The sequence below is a fragment of the Pongo pygmaeus genome, chromosome 10 (assembly GCF_028885625.2).
Source record: "Pongo pygmaeus isolate AG05252 chromosome 10, NHGRI_mPonPyg2-v2.0_pri, whole genome shotgun sequence".
Classification (NCBI taxonomy): Eukaryota; Metazoa; Chordata; class Mammalia; order Primates; family Hominidae; genus Pongo; species Pongo pygmaeus.
Genome location: NC_072383.2, coordinates 124,341,952 through 124,362,401, shown reverse-complemented (window position 1 = coordinate 124,362,401; position 20,450 = coordinate 124,341,952). Strand labels below are relative to the sequence as shown.

Below are 20,450 nucleotides of genomic sequence, written 5' to 3'. Positions count from 1 at the left end.
GAATTCATGTTTTAGGCAAGTTGCAGATGGCATATTGATTTACATTGAAAGACCCTTCCTCAGTGATAGTATCATGACTTTGTTGCTGCCTCGATTGTCTCACAGGCCGTGGTCCCTGAACTTTCATGGATTGGGGCAGGTTAATTTTTCAATGATTCCACATTCCATGTTCAATGAACATGTGTCACCTCTTACAGATTCAGTCTGAAGGGAAATCTTTATTAGCAGTGAAAGACTTCCTTTCCTCAATGTATCCTATCTGTATTGTTCTGTGTTCACTTCATCTTCATTAAAATAATGGTGTGTGATTGCTGTGTCAAGGCAATGATTTCAGTTTGTTTATGCAGTGCTATCGACATTTCTAGAGGGCCAGGGTTTTCTTCTAGGGTTCTGATCAACCACAGCTTCCTTCATCATAGCAGTTCTCTAGCTTTACTTGTATAATTCATGTTCAGCCTTAATCTCCGTAATCCTCCCACATCCTACACACCACAAACACTCCCATTGCCAATTCAGAATCCTTAGGATTCATTAAGTCTTTACTAAACTCTACAGATCACATTTATGGTGGCAGCACACAGTAAAATACAGATTGTGGAATAAAGTGAACCTGGACTCAAGCTCCATGTGCCTTGAGTCATACCTGCATGACCTTGGACACCTAAGTCTCTAAACTTTAGCAATGGAGAAAATATTCCTGATATCTGAAGAGGTCACTGTGACATCTACTTGAAATAGCCAGCGCAAAGGACACTGGAGGGGAATGACAGGCACCCGGCAGGCACTGGGCAAATCTGAATTCTCCATCTCTGTCTTTTATGAAGCTGCTGAAAAGAAAGAACAATCTGTAAAACTTTGAGAGCTCTCATTGAGTGATTTCTTTAAATGAAAAAAGCACTCATGAATTTAGTATTTTTGAATATATACAATGAGCCCAGTGCTGTAATATACAAAGATAGATACAGTGCCTGCTTGCTCATGCTGATTTATTGTTACATAACATGCATTGATAGGTTTGAAGAGGAATTCTCCTTGCAGTTCTAAGAGAGTTAGAAATTACAAAATTACAAGTGTCTTTTTGAGGGAGGCAGGCCAAGTGCCTCCACACCTATCCAAGGGATGAACAACCTGAAGCCAGACACATTAAGCACTCAGCTATGTAACACAGCACAAAAACGGCAAGGCAAGAGCTGAAACCCAGCTTTCAGATGCCCAGCTAGTGGGTTTTTTATCAATTTTTCTTTTGGGAACATAATATATTTAACATGAAAACAATTAGAAGATACTTTAAGACGAAGTAATAATTGTAATGATGAATATTAACAATTATTGATTGCATATTCTGTGCCAGAAACTCTACCAGGAATTTTAAATATGCTTTCTTCTTTATTATACATGACTTATTTATGAAACCAAAATTCTTTCACTCCATGTACCTGGCCAAAGTCCCATCTCTCCCAGCCATAGCCATGGTGCATGCTCTAGTATCAGAGCTGGCAACTGCTGCAGGGTCTTCAGCATTATTTTGTCACCTAGGGACACTTTCAATAAAAGCACATGGGAAGTCACTGTCCCTACATGTGGCCTTCAGACATAGATGTCTCAGCACATAGCCATCTAGGTCTCTGCCTACAACTGTGCTTCTATGAAAAGAAGTCAGACTGTAACTCAAATGTTTGTCGTTTGTTAGACACAAAGGATGTCAAGAAATTGTTTGAAATACTTATTCATCTCTCTGTTCTTGGAAACATATACTCTGGGGAGTGACACGGTTGACATTCTTGAGGACAGAAAGTGTTCAGTAGTTCAGGGCATCAAAAGATTATTTTATCACGGCAATCACTTGGGACTGAGGCCTTTACTCTTTAAAAAAGGCTTGTTAAACTGGACTTTAGAAGTGGTAATAAACACAGGAAACATTTTGAGGAGGGGCCCTTTAAGGCTAATCCAACACTGCAAGGAGAAACAGAAAATCAGACAAAGTGATTTAAGAGCTAAGATTTTTCTCTCAGCATTTCAAGTTAAATGTTGAATGTCTGGATGGCAAATAAAGAGCAGTTTAGAAAATGTAGTCAGAACAGAAGGAATAAATTGGGTATATGAGTAGAAATGATCTTTTGCTTCTGGAAGCCCACCCCTCTTGACAATGGAATGGAAAAGAGAAGCACACGTTTGTTTAATAGAAGGCTGTGTAATCCACTTCGTCTACCCCCTGAGAAGGCTCATCCCACTGTTTTCAGCTGAGACAGAATCTTTATTGCCACCAGCTGCAAAAGGCAGTGTGAACTTCTGAAAGTCCATATCCATTTAGTGATATAAATCAATGAAACACTAATAAACTGCTAATTCTAAACCCCCTGAGTATCTGGGGAGAACATGGGAGACTCTAAGAGTCTCTTATCTATGCTCATCACATCTCTGTTAGTACAAGTAACTCTTGGCTGGAAAAGGAGTTCTACCTCCTGTTTCATTCTTTTCATGCTCATTAGTTCCTGACATGAGTGAGTTTCTCTGTGGACATTTGAAATATTTAAGAGAAAAAAGAGGACATGTGTTTGTCTGTGAAAAGTAATCTTAACCACTCACGGTAAAGTTAGTTTGTGGATAGTCCAAGAGTAGGGAGAAAAAAAAAAAAGCCGCCCTGAGAAATAAGCATGAAATTGCTCCAATGGGGCTGGGTTCAACGTGAAATTTCACTCTCTTTAATGCAGTGGTCTAGAACCTGCTGGACTCTTTTGTAAGAGCTGCCCAGGCTCAAATCCCAGTCCTAGCACTTACCAGCTAGGTGATCTCCATTTAGGTGATAGTGATTAACTTCCTTGTGCATCAGGTATCTTGTCTATAAAATGTGGATCCTCACAGTCAGGCCTCACAAGATTATTTTGAGTATCTTTGGTTGGTGCAAAAGTAATTGCGATTTTTGCCTTTTTTTCTTTTGATAGCAGAAACCGCAGTTACTTTTGCACCAACCTAATATATGAATTGATACATGTGAAGAGCTTAGGTGCTGAGCACATAGCAAGTGCTCAATAAATGCTAGTTATTATCACATACAAAGCCTGTTTCTGAGGTTCATTTTGAAAAGCAAATTTCCCCAAATCCCCCAGAAAGTGATGGCTGAGGTAGGTTTAAATCCCATATCCACTGGACTCTGAAGCCCCCCTTTCCATGAGCAGCGACATCAATTGCTGGCACCAATAAGCTCCACCATTAGCCTACATTCAAGTCTATTCATAGAGCACCTACTCATGCCGGGTGCAGTGCTAGTGACGGGAAGAACTAATGAGGAAGATCAATAGGTCCCTCCCCCTTCATGGAGCTGCCAGCTAAGGGCAAAGAGAGCTCAACAGGGCAATAAACCAGCACATTATAACACAACCGCCATGACATCAAAACTGCCTCTCAATAGCACTTGCTCAATACATGCATGTGGGAGAGAACTGAGTAGGAAGAGGTCGACTCTAAGGAAAGGCTGATCTACACTGAGTTCCCGTCATGCCTTTTGTTTGTCCATGGGAATGGCATCCATTCATTCTTCTAGCTGACATTTCCTGAGAACATTGAGCTCAACAGGCAGGGTGGGAGCTGATGAGGTTGAAAAAAAATTGATAAATTCAACCTCATCAAAATGAAAAACTTCTGCTCCTCTAAAGACCCTATTAGAGCATGAAAAGACAAACCACAATCTGGAATAACATATTTTCAAATATAATGTATTTTCAAATCACATATTGGATAATGAACTTGTATCCAGAATATAAAAACAACTCTCAAGACTCAATAATGTTTTTACAATAACCCAATTTAAAAGATTTAAACAGCAACTTCACCAAAATCAGTAGATGGCAAAATGGCACACTGAAAAGATGCTCAATATCAGTAATTGCTAGGGATATGCAAATTAAAACCAAAATTACAAACCTCTATAAACCCAATAGGAAGGCTAATATTAAAAAGACTGATCATACTAAGTGCTGGCCAAAATGTGGAGGTAATAGGACTCTCAAATCCTGATAGTGGGAAAGTAAAATGGTGTAACCACTTTAGAAAACAGTTTGGCAGCTTCTTAAAAAGTTAAAAATACACTTACTATGATACAACCTTTCTGCTCCTAAGAAGTGAAAGCTATGTCCAGACAAAGGCTGGCTTCAATGTTTATTGCAACATTAGTTGTAAGATTCCCAAATTAGAAACAACCCAGATGTCCATCAATAGATTGATAAACAGTGATATATTCAAACAGTGGAATACTACTCAGTAATAAAAAGGAATGAATTATTGTTACACATAACATGGGTGAATGTCAAATTAACTGGATGGAAGAAGCAAGAGCAAATAAGGAAAGACAGGGAGCATACATTATGATTCTATTTGCATAAGACTTTATAAAATGAAAATCTTCAGTGAGAAAGAGAAGATGAGTGGTTATCTGGGAACAAGTGGAGAGGGGCAGAAGAGAGGAGATTATAAGGGGACATGAACAAAGTTCAGAAGTTAAGGATATGTTCACTATTTTGATTTTGGTGATAATTTCACACTTGTGAAATCGTCAAAACTAATCAAATTGTAGACTTTAATATGTGAAGTTTACTGACTATTACACCTCTATAAAGCTGTTACAAAGAATAGAGGGTGGCAGTAGCCTCACACATTGCCTTTGTACCTAGCTCCATTCATACCTGTGTCTACATCTTATAATTATGTGATCTAGTTAATTTATAAAGTTTGTTTAATTTGAGTTTCTTCAGGAAACCAAATGAACTTGAATATGAAGCTGACATATTTTTTCAAACATCAAAGCTGCATGGCAAGAGTTTACATTGTGAACCAAGTACCCAAACATGAATGAGAGTCCCCTTCCCTCCTAGTTAACACAAAATAAGTATGTCTCTGGGAAATAGAAGACCCTAGGGCCATATTGGATCAGGCATGATATCCCAGACACTTTCATAGGCCAATTCTCTAGTAATCTCCTAACCTCAGACCTAAGCAGGGCCTGGATGGAGAAGACTAGATGAGAGGCTTCTAGAAGAGAAGAGAAGGAAGCACATGGCCATGTTTACTGGGCAGGTGGAGCTGGGAGCCTTGCAGGTTTACACTGGCTCATTCCAAGATTTCCCTGAATTATGCAGAAACAATTCCAGAGTGTTGGTTCTTAATTAGAGATGCCAAAGACAGAAATGAACAAATGATCTAATTAATACTGCAATCATAATGAGGCTGACAGGAACAAAAGGTTGAGAATGCAGCAATATCTATCCCAGGCCAACAGGAAATATATGACACATCTCCAATTAGAACAGAACAATAAAAGTCCAAATTACCAGCATAAAGAAGGACAAAATTAGGCAATAACATCCAAACTGCCTGACAACTTATTCTTAGCTGCACAGCTCCCAGTGATGGGCAAAGGAAAGGAAATTCATACCCAGAAATAGAATAATGGTGTTTTTACATAAATTTTTGTCAAGTATTGCTAAAGGGGAAAGAAATAGCCCTAAATCTCTTTTGAATTTATCTGTATGTTCTTCTAAGTAAAATTCAGATTAGTCTTAGGCAGCTGGATTTGGGTTTCTGTGACTTGCTACAACAAAAACAAAACCAATACTCACCAATGCAGAAACTCCACTTGTTTCTGCCTTAGATCCCACTATCTACCACACTTGTTCAGTCTTCTCTACCTGAATAGTGATGTATGTTCCTCAGTGACATCAGCTCAGGTGCGCCTCTCTAAGGACCACATTCAGCACACATCCACATTCCATCTTACCCTCTCTGTAAACACAACCACTTAAGGAAACTTTGATCATATAGAGTTTTGTAGGTGCTGCTGCACATTACCCCAGGAAATGATGCAGCCACTTTCTGGAAGATGCTGAAGTTTTCCAGAGTGCTGATGTTTTCCATCAGGCTTTATCTAGTGACCAGCACCCCACACACTGCTCAGCAAACAGCAAAAACTTTAGTTTTTTTTCTGACATCCACTGCCTTACCTTACCCCTCACAGACCAAGTTTGGAAACAAAGTCCTTCCCTGGGACAGGGAAGGCTTTAAAATATTAATGTCCCTTTATTAGCCATTAAACATCTCATTATTTCAAGTCCAGTGATGCCGGAAGGCCGGAAACTTAATTATTGCAGCCATAAGTTGGAAAGCACCATCTTCAAGATCCATGTGAGCTCATACTTATTTATCTGCAAGCATGAAAGAGTTCATCCCCCACTGAAGAGGCATGACTGGCTTCTGTGGTTCCGAAAACCACAATTCATTTACAAACAATACAACTGCAAATGCATGAAAACATGAAGCCATCCTGAAGTAAAAAAGATAGACACATAAAGATTAAATCATAATTACAGTATGAACATTGCATTTTCTTTCTTTTTCCAAAGATCTTAAAAAAGACTCAGCAAAGAAAAGAATGCACACTGTGGCAGGCAGCATAAAGTCACCTCCTCCCAGAAAATATCTCTGTCCTAAACCCCAGAACCTGAGAATATCTACCTTACACAGTAGGGTGGGTTGAATTGTGGCCCCCAAAAAAGATATGGCCAAGTCCAAACCCCCAGCACCTGTGAATGTGATCTTATTTAGAAAAAGGGTATTTGCAGATGCAATTTCAATGATCTCAAGAAGAGACCATCCTGAATTAGGATGGCCCCTAAATCCAATGACAGGTACCCTTAAAAGAAAAGAGGGTCATACAGAGACACAGGGGTGAGACCATGCAACCACAGAGGCAGAGATTACAGTGATGCTGCCACAAGCCAAGGAACACCCAGGGCTACCAGAAGCTGGAAGAGGCAAGGAACGATTCTCCTCTAGAGCCTTTAGAGGGACTGGAGTCCTGCTGACATCTTGATTTCAGATTTCTGGCCTCCAGAACTGGGAAAGGACAAATTTCTATTGGTTTAAGCCATCAAGTTTGCGGTAACAGTTCTAGGAAACTAATAGCTGTGTCAAAAGGACATCACAGATATCATTAATTTAAGGATCTTGATATGAGTTATCTTGTAGCCCCCAAAGTAATCACAAGGGTCCTTGTAAGAGGGAGGCAGCAGGGTCAGAGTCAGAGAAGGTGATGTGATGATGGAATTAGCCATATGGGGAAGAGAGAGAGAGTTGGAGATGCTACGCTGCTGGCTTTGAAAATTGAGGAAGGGTTCACAGCTTCACAGCCAAGAAATACACGTGGCCTCTGGAAGTTGGAAGAGGCAAAGAAACAGATTCTCCCCTAGAGCTTCCAGAAGGAATGCAGCCCTACTGACCTATTTTAGACTTCTGACCTCCAGAACTGTAAGATACATGTTGTTCCAGGTGATACGGATTAAAAAATGAAAATACATCTTTTGCAAATTCAAAAAAAGTCCACTATCAATTGATTCCCTGATGGGAAAATCATAGGAACAATATTTAGCTACTAGCTCATAGAAACACCAGCATGCCACTCCCCACCCCAACACACACACACACACACACACACACACACACACACACACACACAATACCCTGCATAACCTTCAAGAATGACAATTTTAGATGTACAGAGGTTGAGGTCATAGGATCTGGGGCTGACCTCCTAGGTGGGAACTCTGACCCCTGTATCCACTAGAACTTGAGCTACAGCACCTTCTAGGTGCCATTTCCTCAGGTATAAACTTCGAATAGTAGTATTACCTGTCTTAAAAGCTTGTTGTGAAGATGAAATGGGTCAACACTTCTAATGCTCTTATTATAATGGTACCTGGTACTTAATAAATGCTCAATAAATGTTACCTATTAATACTCATTAGCTGTAGTAAGCTCCTATGGATAGAAGTCATATGCATTACACCTTTATATCTCCCAAAGCTGTTTATATATTGCCCTCCACAAGTGGATGATTAGGAAGTATTTGTGAAGTCCCATAAGAATAGAAGACGATTTGGATAGGATCAGGTCCAAGTCTTTACTCGATGCCAAATCCCTTTGACTACAGGGAACCTTCTACCTTTTTGAAGATTTTCAGTAACAGAAAATTCACTGGCAATGTCCCAATAAAGATGTAACAGCCATTTGTGCATAGTATCTTGTTCCATCTCTGGGAAGCTCTAGCATTCATTCATTCATATATTCAACAAATATTTACTGTGTTCCAGATACTGTGCTTAGGATTGGGAAAACAGTAGTTAGTAAAATGGACATAATCATAGATATTGTGGACCTTACAATCAAGTAGCAGTTAACATTCATGGATATGAATGTGGACGTTGTGTTAGGCCATTCTTGCATTGCTATAAGGAAATCCCTGAGGCTGGAAAATTTAGATAGAAAAGTGATTTAACTAGCTCACAGTACCCTCATCTGCTTCTGGCGAGGACCTCAGGAAGCTTGCAATCATGGCAGAAGGCAAAGGGAGAGCAGATGGCCCACACGGTCAGAGAGGGAGTGAGGAGGTGCCACACACTTTCAAACAACCAGGTCTCATGTGAACTCACTCATCACCAAGGGGACAGCACTAAGCCATTCATGAGGGACCCGCACCTATGACCCAAACACCTCCCACCAGGCCCCACCTCCACCACTGGGGATTACATCTCAACATGAGATTTGGAGGCTGATATGGTTTGGATCTGTGTCCCCACCAAATCTCATGTTGAATTGTAATCCCTAATGTTGGAGGTGGGGCCTGGTGGAAGGTGATTGGATCATGGGGGCAGATTTCTCATGAATGATTCAGCACCATCCCACTTGGTACTGTCCTCGCGATAGATGGTGAGTGACTTCTCGTGAGATCTGGCCATTTAAAAAAGTGTGTGGCATCTTCCTCTTCCCCGCTTGCTCCTGCTCCTGCCATGTAAGATGTGCCTGCTCCTTCTTCATCTTCTGATATGGCTGTAAGTTTCCTAAGGCCTCCCCAGAAGCTGAGCAGATCAGAACCATGCTTTCTGTATAGCTTGTGAAACCATGAGCCAATTAAACCTCTTTTCTTTATAAATTACTCGGTCTCAGGTATTTCTTTATAGCAATGAGAGAACAAAATAATACAGAGGCCCAAATATCTAAATATAGCTTGGAGACAAATATCCAGACAGTATTTTGGATATTTCAATATATCAATACATATTATATCTATACCCATTCACCTGCATATTTATATCCACATGTGCATATGTATATAAATATGCAGGTGAATGGGTATAGATATAATATGTATTGATATATTATAGCTCAAGCACTATGTGACTTTTTCTAGATATACATTCTTATTTAATCATCCTCTAAACTCCACATTGGGCTTTTTATCACACATATATTTAACAATTCAGTTACAAGTACACAGAATAACTTAAGATTACCATCTGACAAGATTTCCACCAGAAGACATAAAAGAATAGAAGAGAATGAGCGGGAAATTTATCTTCAAATGCACCCAAATGTTACTCATCTAGACTTCCCCCAAAACTCCCTTTAAAACCTTGCCGTTGACTGCTCCTGAAAATGTGCCCTTAGCTCAAATGCCAGGAAAACATTTTTTTTTAAAATCAACTGTCTTTTGTATTTCTAAAAACCCAAGTGTAGAGGGGTGTGGTGGCTCATGCCTGTAATCTCAGCACTTTGGAAGGCTGAGGCAGGCGGATCACTTGAGTCCAGTAGTTGGAGACCAGCCTGGGCAACACGGAAAAACTCTGTCTCTATAAAAAATACAAAAATTAGCCTGGCGTGGCAGTTGGAGCCTGTAGTCCCAGCTCCTTGGGAGGCTGAGGTGGGAGGATCACTTGAGCCTGGGAGGTCAAGGCTGCAGTGAGCCGAGATCACGCCACTGCACTCCAGCCTGGATGACCCAGTGAGACTGGGGATTTTCAAGGATTAGGGATTAGTTTGATTATTGTTAGTTCTGCCGTTTACTGTGACTTTAGAACAAATCTCTAGAAAAGTACGTTTCCACTGTATCATTATCATCCCCATTTTATAGATAAGGAAATTAGGCTCAGAGATGGTAAGTAATTTGCCCAAGGTCAAACAGTGAAGAAGATGGAGTCAGGATCTTTACCAACATCACATATCTGGAAGCTCAACCAAAGAACTCACTACCTCTGCAGTCTTTTTCTTTATATTGAGCTAAAAATGGTAACTTTCAACTTCCATTCTTGGAATATAAAAAGCACAAAGCTACTCCATCTCCCAAATGATGGCCCTTGAAAGACTTACAAAAAGCTGTCATGTCTCCCTCTCCACCTCACCCCTGAGCCTTTTCTTCTCATCAATAGGCTTAACACTCACACTTCCTTCAATCATTTCTCCTGTGATTTGATTTCAAGAGTCCTCAGCCTCTCAGACACTTTTTGGCGGAGCACAACCCAATTTTTTATTGTTCTTCTTATGGCCTAGAAAGATACACAATTCTCCATCAGAGTGAGAGAGTGACGTCTATCATTTGTTGCTTATTTGTTTTTAGAGACTGCAGTACAAAAAATATCTCACCTTCCTCTGAAATCCACTATCAAAAACTAGGAGCACAAGTGTGACAAGAAATGACAAATATCCTTCAGCCTCCATGTGAAAGACAAAAGGGAGTGGTGGAGACTACGGCAAGCTGGAGGGCACAGGTTTTATGCAAAGGAGCATCCTCTCTTCAACTCCAGACGAGGTTCACAGGAAATCATGGAGACCCAGGACCACCTGGTCCTGTGATTTTTCATAAGAAACTGTAAATCCACATTTCTGTGTGAACTTGCCAATTTTTACATGGGGGCAACAAATTAAGTAAGAATTTTTAAACTATGCAGACCCTCCCCGCACCCCACACACACTTCTGGGTCAGATCTGGTCTGCAGACTGCCTGCCTGTGACCTCTGCTCTGAGTCACACACCCATTCATGCTAATAAAAATCAACCTGTAGCAGCCTTATCAAACAGTTGACTCACTGGATCCCAATACTGATAAAAACGCTAAGGCTTCTTGTGTGTGCACACACACACACACACAGTCCTCTACTTGTTTTTTTTTTTTTTTAACCTAAAAGTACAGCAGTCTCCCAGTCTCCTCCCATCCATGGGTAATATATTCTAAGACCCCTGGTGGATGCCTGAAACCACAGATAGAACTGAATCAGACTGTCATCCATCAGAACAAGTTTCTGTTCCTGTCTTCCACCTAAATTTAATGTCTTTTCACATCTTAATGAAGAATTTATCACACACTGTGGCCTTAACTTTTGCAGTTTGAGATGCGACAGCAAAACTACCATGAATGTTTTTTCCTTCATCATGATTTCATGGATAGAAGATTCGCTCTGACTGTAGATCTTAGTAACTCCAGCACATGATTTTTTTTTCCTTATTAAGTCAAGAACTCTCACCTTTTCACTTAAAAGAAGCACTTTATGACTTCTTGTTGGCCTATCCAAATTGCCAGCATCACTACTCTTGTACTTTGGAGTCATTTGTAAATAACATAAGGGCGACTTGAACACAAGCACTGTGATACCATGACAGTCTATTTGATCACCCAGGCAGCTACTAAACGACTCAGAGGTGGGTGGTGTCTACAGCATGGATATGCCAGACAAAGTCATGAGTTACAACCCAGGTGGGATGGAGCAGGAAGACTCAAGATTTCTTCACAATACTCAGAACAGTGCACAATTTAAAACATGAATTGCTTCTTTCTGAAAATTTTCATTTAACATTTTTGGACTGTGGTTGACCACACTTAAATGAAACCACAGAAAGTGAAACCACAGATAAGGAAGGACTACTATAGTTGTCAACTTGAAATTTTACATTTATCTCTTTTAATCTTGCCAGATTAGGCCAAGGTTCCAGCTTTTCAAAATCATGTATGTCCTCTGATTCTGTCCCTCAAAAGTCATACAATCACAGGCCAAACAAATTCATTTGTTTGGATATTACCATAATTTACATCTTTCTAAATTCACGTTTTTCCCTTATCTAACTCATGGTTCCAAGGCACAAAGATCTCTGGTGAGCCCTGCAAGATTCTCCCCAAAAATCATTCAGTGTTTTCTGTACTCTGAAGTATGACTGTGTGACAAGTCCACAGACTCAGAGGACCTCTCCAAAGGGTGCTAATGAATGTGCCATGTATTTGAGGATGTCCCTGGGATGATGCCAAGGTCACAGCTCTGTGGACAACTCCATTCAACTTGGAGTTATAGTAAAATTTACTACAAACATTGACACTGAAGCCATAGTAAATGCATCACAGCCCTTTAATTAAATCCCCCCAATTGACACGAGGCCCCAAATTTGCAACAGTCCTGGAATCCCCTAAAAAAGTGTGAATACAGCCCTGAGCTTGTGATCTGCAGGTTTCACTTTATTCCTCTGAAGACTGGGCAATAATTTATTAGAAGAATCCCCATCGTCCTGAGGCTATATAGGTGAAAGCTGAGCAAAAAAGTATCATCTTCCAAAACAACATCTATGAGGATGAGCAGAGGATACTTTTAGTACATTTGTGTGGAGTGGAGAAAACCAAGTATATGGCAATAATGGGATCTGTGAACTTGGACCTGTCCCTCTAGAGTAGAGCTCTTCAGGGCAAGAGAAGGAGGATTCCACCCCATGGGGCTTCACAGCAGGCTCTTAGGTCAGAACAAAAGGCTTAGGAAACTACAGACTGAATCATTTGTTTGAGCCCATTATGACATAAGCATACAGATACCATATCTTATCAGTGTCTCCTTTCTAGAATGACATGGGAATAGTAAAAATAGTGTAAAACTTGCGCATTGTCAATAGCAACCAACAGCAGTTCATCATCCATATTTGTCATTGGTGCAGATAATCTCCTGTGACTTGGCTCAGCTCTTTCTAAACTCTGAATATTTAAGGCCATATATTTAATCAAACCTGCCTACGGAATACAAGGACCACCAGGAACCCCAGGCAGGGCTATGTGTGCAGGTTTTAAGCCAGTCCACCTTCCATCTCTAAGGACAATGAGCATTCCAAGTCCAAGAAAAAATCTATGCCAAACTTGAGTTTCCTAGGAATTAATTTCTTTGTTAATTAGACCTCACGAATACGTCAGTCTTTTTTTCTGAAACTGTCTCTGGCTTAAGACACAGCGTCCTGTAGGAAGAAATCAACCCCTCCCAGACCTTTTCTACCATAGGGAAACCCCTAAAGGTTTTCCTGTCTACCACGAAGTTCTCAATACTGAGACCAAGTTTCATGTAACCTCTAAACAAGAGCTGGTAGAATGTGAGGAAGGGCAGAACTCTGAGTTATTGTATTTTTCTAAAACAGCTGAATAGATTGGACTTAGGGGCCCTCTTAACAATTTAAAGGAAGAAGGATCAATCATTCTAAAAATTCAAATCCTTTCTCCCTGAGGTCTCTGCTGCAAAAGCAATGGCAACCAATGTGCTAAGAAAAAATAGGCAGAAATATCAAATTTGGTGGTTCGAAAAGACCCCTTCAGAGAGCATGAAAAAAATATTATCTGGTTCCTAGCAGAATTTGGAGTCAGAAACATAGCTAATTTGAGTGAAGAATCTAGCAGAAATGTCCCATTTCCTAAACTGTATCCCACTGGTTATATTCAAGTTAAGTTAGGTGGCACATGGGTGAACTTAATTTTATTTTAATAGTTATTTATTTTAATGCATATTAACAAAAAATTTAATACACCAAGCTCATGGACTTTATTAATACAGAAGCTAAATTAGTTTTTAAGTTTGAAAACGTAATGCATTTATTAGCACCACACTCTAACCCACTGAGCTAACTGGCCACCGCAAAGAAGCAAGGCATTTAAAGAAAATATATTGAGTAAATAATATTATTAGGCACAGTGAGTTTGCAAAAAATGAGGTCTTATTTGGATTGCTAAAGTTAGGAAAATATTGTCTTATGAGGAAAGATAGAGGGAAGAATAGGGGAGACAAGAAAGGGGAGGAGAATAAATTCTTTCTGCTTGAAATTAAGGGTCAGGGCCCCTTTCCAGGGAGAGAGAAGCAGCATCACCTGCTGCAGCCGCCTGCTGATTCCAGGGAGTCTCTGCGGTCAGCTGTTTCCTCCTTCGTGAGGTCATTCTGGCTTCCAGCCCTTTAGAGCATGGGATGCTCAGTCAGAACAAGACCTCGGAGACAAAAGAAGGGACGACAAGAAGCTCTGAGCACTGACAACAGCTGTAGATAAATCCCCCCTTACCTTAATGACGTCTTCATCGGCAGACTTGCATTCCACAGACTCGGACACATCGACCACAGAACCATCCTCCTGGACCCCCACGACTTTGACAGGAACCGAAACAGGCTTTCCAGTGAGAATGGCGGTGTTCAAAACCTCGGTGTCCTAAACAGGAGAGGAGAGGGCTCAGATCAGCAAACGCGCACACCACGGGGCGAGCAGGAGAGGGGTGTCCACCAAGCTCCCTACTGCCTTCATTCTCGTTCTGCGATTTAGACAGTTGTCTGAAGGGACAAAGCCACAAAGCTCACACAAAATGGAAGGTTCCAAACAATCAGACGGTGTTTCATCCCAGACTGAGATAATCAAACCTGATGGTTGGTTGGAATGTCTTCTCAGTCCCCAGGGGCAGGGTCATTCTCCCTCTCCCTTACTCCATCCTCGCCACCCTCCATCCCACAGACTCACACATGCACTGAGTTCCTTTCAGTATTTTTCAAATCTTGGCTCAAGGATCATTTGGGAAGTGACTGCCTATATTCTGGGCTCATTAACATAGTGAACATAGACTTCATTGTGATTTTAAATTACGAAAGACAACAGCAGAAACAACAGAAGAGCACGAGTCGAACATTACAAACCTCTGCACACCCAAGCTGACCGCCACACCCCACCTCCCCAACACCTCCAGAATCTCCAGAGATCTCCCTCCAAACCCAGGTATTTTTAAATGCTGACATGTGCGTTTCTCACTTCCTCTGTTGATTGATCCCCTCAGAGTTCTATAGGTTCCAATATATGCTCATAATTTATCTCAGTCTGTCAAATATTTGCCATCCCCACTGCCAACTTCCCTACTCAAGCCATCTTCTCTCAACTGGACAACCACAATGCCCTCCCCAACTGGTTTCCCTGTGTCCATTCTCTTTACAACAAAGATTATCTTTTTGTTAAAATATAATGCAGATTATTTCTTTCCTAGATTATAACTCTTTGAAAGTGTCCTGCTATTCTTAAGATAAAATCCAAACTCATGGACATGGAATGATCTGACCTTCTCACCTTTTACTCTCTCTCCTGCTCCTGTCTTTCTGTACCTCATCACAGTTGAGCCCATTTACATCCCATCAACAGCATCTACCACAGGGTACTTCCCCTGTGCCTGGGTTCTCTGATCTGGAAAATGGGGATAATAAAAACAGCTCCTGTATGGGGACCTTATGAAAATTTAATAAATCAATCAATGTACAAAGCTTAGAACAGAACTGGTACATAATGGGCAACAAGCATGCAATAAATCCAGCTGTTATGGTAAGTTATCTACAGTATTTGCTCTATGAGTGAATTAAAGAACCACTGAGTAGATTCACAAGGGGACTATGGCAGAGATGCCACTTCGCACTTGCCGGAAGAGAAAGAGCGTCAACCAGAGAAGATGGTAGACACCTGGGCAACACAGCCCAGCAATGAGAGTTCACCAAACATTCCACAATTGGCCTCACTAGAATGATCCAACCAGATAATTATTTCAGTGTCTCCCAGATTGTATCAATGAGATCCTTATTTCAGTATTGCTTTCACACTTGGAGTCCCTAACCTTAGCTCAGGCACTAAGTGGATTCTACAGTCAGCCCCGCACTCTCTATTCCAAACTTGATTGTGAAGGTTTAATAGAGTAAGAGATGGAGTCAATCTTTAATAATAATAATAATAATTGCTAAAACTTAGCTATTATGCATGGAACAGGCAAAATGTTCTATGTGTTTTATATGTCATTACTTCCTCATTCAGTTTTCTCAGCTCTCCCAAGGTAGTTATGGATATTATTCCCATTTTATAGATGATTTATTTTTCATTGATATTAAACCTGCAAATAATAGCTACTTAACAGAAAACACTGACTTTGTAATGAATATTTAAAAACAATAACAACCCAATCTAAGAAATGTGAAAAATTAAGTTTGTTTGTTTTTCACATGTGTCCCCTCTTCTGGATGAAATTTGACAGATAAATCCAAAAGAACAGAACTATACTCCATGTTCCTGAGCACTCCCCTCTGCCCGGGGAGCTTAATTCTGTGCACACTTACATATATTTATATTAAAGCACATAGGACTGGAAGCACTGTGGAAGCTGAGATGAGAACTCACCTACGTGGGGTAATGATATGGAAGTGGGAGTAATTTCATGAATACAAGGAACAGAGATTGTATCGTAGTCCCAGAACAAACTGCTAAGTTCAACTCAATCATGCAGCTGAAAAAAAAAATCAATACAGGTATTTTTTGTGTGTGGTGGGCAGGCATTGATTTTGTCTAATGAGCATCCCTCCTTCCTTCGTCTTTAGTGACAATGTTTCATTTTTTTTCTCGCTGTATCACCCGACTCCTGCCATCAGTGAATGTGGCCTGGGTGGCACTGACCCCAGAACACCCAGTCAGACTTCGCAGAAGAGCACATGACCAAAATACAGTCCATCTATATTCCAGCCCTTGGCCCACAAAGACAGATTCAAGTGAAGCCCAAACAAAGAAAATCAGACAAGAGCAGGAGCTAGAAATATTTCTGGGAAAGATTTCTAGGTTCCTGAATGCAACTATACCTGAAGTCTGCTATCTTTGGAAATTTAGGTATACAAAATTAACTGTTTTACTAAAGTTAGTTTGAGTTGGGTTGTCAGTTGCAAGTAAAATTCTTAACACATCAGGACAGGTAACAGGCTAGACACTAGGGAAAGAGAAAAGGTTAAACATCAATCTCTACCTTGTAGAAGCTCACAGCCTTCAAAGAAGACATTACAATATATTTCTCAAACTGAGTTTCAAGAAAGGTGACTTTAATTTTTATAATAAATCTTAACTGATGCAAACTTATGATTCTATCACACATAACTTTGCAGCCATGTTTCCTCCTTCAGCTTTTTCATGGGTAGCTGAAATTTTTGTGCCTTTTTTATCCTGTGTCCAACAACAGTCTCTCAAAAATCCCAAAGGCAATTCCTACCTACCTAGCACAATGAGAAAGCAATTTAGCATGGTAAATATTACATTGAAATCGTCCCCTGATCCCAGAGATGCTAAAAATTCCTAACCTATCAAAAAACCAAGTATTTTATTCTGCTCCTATTTGTGTGAGTTCTAAGTTTCATGCCTTGAAGCATATTTATAGTCCTTTATGACTATGTGCTTCCATTAATGTTGCATGTTAGGGTGATGTCAGTGAAAATGGCAGTCAAAACATCAGAAAATTCCCTTCTCCATAAAAGCAATGAGGAAACTGTCAAACAGTGTCAAGATCAACTTTTTTATAACTCTGGAAATAAACCAAAGGTTTATAGGCAACCAGGAGAACATTTATTCAAGAAAAAATGGCTAATTCTTGGTAAAAACAGAACTTTGTGGCATTTTAACCTGACCTGCTTACATCTCACACTTTCTAGTGCTGTAGTATCTTTAAAAAATAACAGCCTATATTGACAGTAAAAACCAGCAGTCTAGAAGCCACTGGAGGGGGCAGGTCACGGCTGGAGATCTTTCAAAACCTCATTCCCAAATAATAGTCATTTATCGATTTGTCTAATGGTTCCCTGAAAAAACCCACTTGCAAGGCTGTTGGTATTTGGCTTCACTCTCAGTTCACCCAGTGTGGGAAGCTCTTTCCCTAGAGATACTTGCCAGGCAACTGTTTGACTTTTAGCTGCCTGAAGCAGTGGATAACAGTTTAATCAAAAAGCTTCAAAGGAAAAGATGAAGAATGAGATGTCCATAGGGTCTTTGAAAGGCTATGGCATATTCCTGGGAATCTATAAGATCATAATCATACTTAGGGCTGTGTGCATGCCTAGAGCTGCTCATACAAAGGCAAGATCAGAGAATAGACCTAAGCTCTCACCTCTGGTTGATTTTGAGGCTCTGTGAAAGAAGGAAGTGAAAGCTAAGGCAGGTGTCAGGTATTTAAAGAAAACTCTGCCTAATCATTGGCTGACCACCAAGCTAACCAAGCAGAGACTTTATAGACTTTACAGAATTAGTTTGCAAAAGTCACTAAGCAATCAACAGCTACTACAACAAACAACAATAAAAACAAACTTGGGGAGGGAAGGAGAATCTGATTCCAAGAGTTGCCACATTATATTATTTTAAATGTCCAGCTTTGAACAAAAACTTACGAGACATGCAAAAAAGCAAGAAAATATGGTCTATACACAGAACAAAAAGCAATCAAGCAAATTTTCCCTGAGAAAGCTAAGGTATTGGACCTACTAGACAAAGATGACAATTATTTTTAATTAAATGTTTTGAATATATTCAAAGAAATAAAGAAAATCACATCTAAAGTACTAAAAGAAAGTATGAGAGGCCAAGTGTGGTGGCTCACACCTGTAACCCCAGCACTTTTTGAGGCTGACGCAGGCAGATCATGAGGTCAGGAGTTTGAGACCAGCCTGGCTAACATGGGGCAACCCCACCTTTACTAAAAATATAAAAAATTAGCCAGGTGTGGTGCCACCACACCTGTAATCCCAGCTACTTTGGAGGCTAAGGCAGGAGAATTGCTTGAACCCAGGAGGCAGAGATTGCAGTGAGCCGAGATCGTGCTATTGCACTCCAGCCTGGGCCACAGAGCAAGACTCTATCTCAAAGAAAAAAAAAAAAAGCAAGTATGAGAAAGCTGTCTCACCAAAGAGAGAATATCAATAGATATAAATTATTTTCTTAAATAATCAATTAGAAATTCTAAAGTTGAAAAGTACAATAACCGAAATGGAAAATTCACTCATGGGGCTCAACAGCAGATTTGAGCAGACAGAAAAAAGAATCAGTGAACATAAAGATAGGCTAATTAAAATTAAAATGAGAGGAGTATAAAGAAAATAGAATGAAGAAAAGTAGTATAAATACAGCATCAGAGATTTCTGTGATGCCATCAAGCATACCAGCATAAGCACAATTGCAGTCCCAGAAGAAAAGGAGACAGAGAAAAAGGAAGAAATAATATTTGAGTAATTAATGGCAAAGGTGTCCCAGATTTTATTAAAAACATTAATCTGCACGTCCAAGAGTTCAGCGAACTCAAAATAGAATAAACTCAGAGATCCACACCTGGATACACTATCATCAAACTGTCAAATCCCAAAATACCATATAATATTGAAAACAGAAAGACAAAAATACCTCATTATATACAAGCAATCTTCAATAAGACTAAGACCTGTTGTATTATCAGAAACTGGAGGCAAAAAGGTAGAAGGATGACACATTCAATGTGGTGGAAGAAAAAAGACTGTCAACCAAGAATTTTATATCCAGAAAACCTGTCTTTCAAAATAAAATGAAGAAATTGTCACAAACCAAGATAAACAGAAAGTGAGAGAGTTCTTCACTAACAGACACATCTTACAAGAAACACCAAAAGAAGACCTCTAGGCTCAAATGAAGGGACACTAGGCAGTAACTCAATTACACATGAAGGTATAGAGAGCACCAGTAAATGTAACTACATTGATAAATACAAAAGACAGTACAAACATATTTTTGTTTGGGACATTACATTTCTTCTATCTTATTTAAAGGAAAACTGCATAAAGGAATAATTATAGATGTTTGTTCATGGACACACATCTTGCAGAAAGATGCAATTTGTATGACAAAAACAGAGACAAAGATGAATGTTGTATAAAATGAGTCAATCAACAAGAAAATATAACAATTATAAAACAGATGCACCTAACAACAAATCCCCAAAATACATGAGGTCAAAACTGACACAGTTGAAGGAAGAAATAAAAAATTCAACAATAAGAGCTGGAGACTTCAACATTCCATTTTCAGTAATTAACAGAACAACTAGTGATAAGATCAACAAGGAAAAGGAAAACTTTAACAATACTATAAAGAAACAAGACCTAACAGACATCTATAGAACACAGTAGCCAGCAACAGCAGAATACACATTGTTACTGCATTTACATGGAGCATAGTTCTCTAGGACATACCACAGGTCAGGCCACTAAACAAGTCTCAACAAATTTGAAAGGACTGAAATTGTACAAAGTAAATTATCTGATATCAATAGAATGAAATTAGAAAAGAATAGGGTGGAAATTAAGAATATCTGTAAACATTTGGAAATCAAACAATTGTCTTTTAAACAACCAATGTTTCAAAAAATAAATCACAAGAGAAATCAGAAAATACTATGAGATGAGTAAAAATGAAAACACAACATGCCAAAACTTATGAGATGCATTAAAAGTAGTATTTAGAGGGAAATGTATAGCAGTAAATGCCTATATGGGAAAATTTAA

General features: G+C 39.7%; 1 protein-coding gene across 3 annotated transcripts in view; it reads right to left on the bottom strand.

The window, feature by feature from the left end:
• TMEM132B (transmembrane protein 132B) overlaps nucleotides 1-20,450 on the bottom strand; it is a 522,146-nt gene that overhangs the window by 65,587 nt on the left and 436,109 nt on the right. For all 3 annotated transcript variants that reach the window (XM_054444267.2, XM_054444268.2, XM_054444269.2), the window contains one exon: nucleotides 14,164-14,307. In XM_054444267.2, the coding sequence (XP_054300242.1) occupies nucleotides 14,164-14,307 (144 nt within the window). The remainder of the gene's footprint in view (nucleotides 1-14,163; nucleotides 14,308-20,450) is intronic.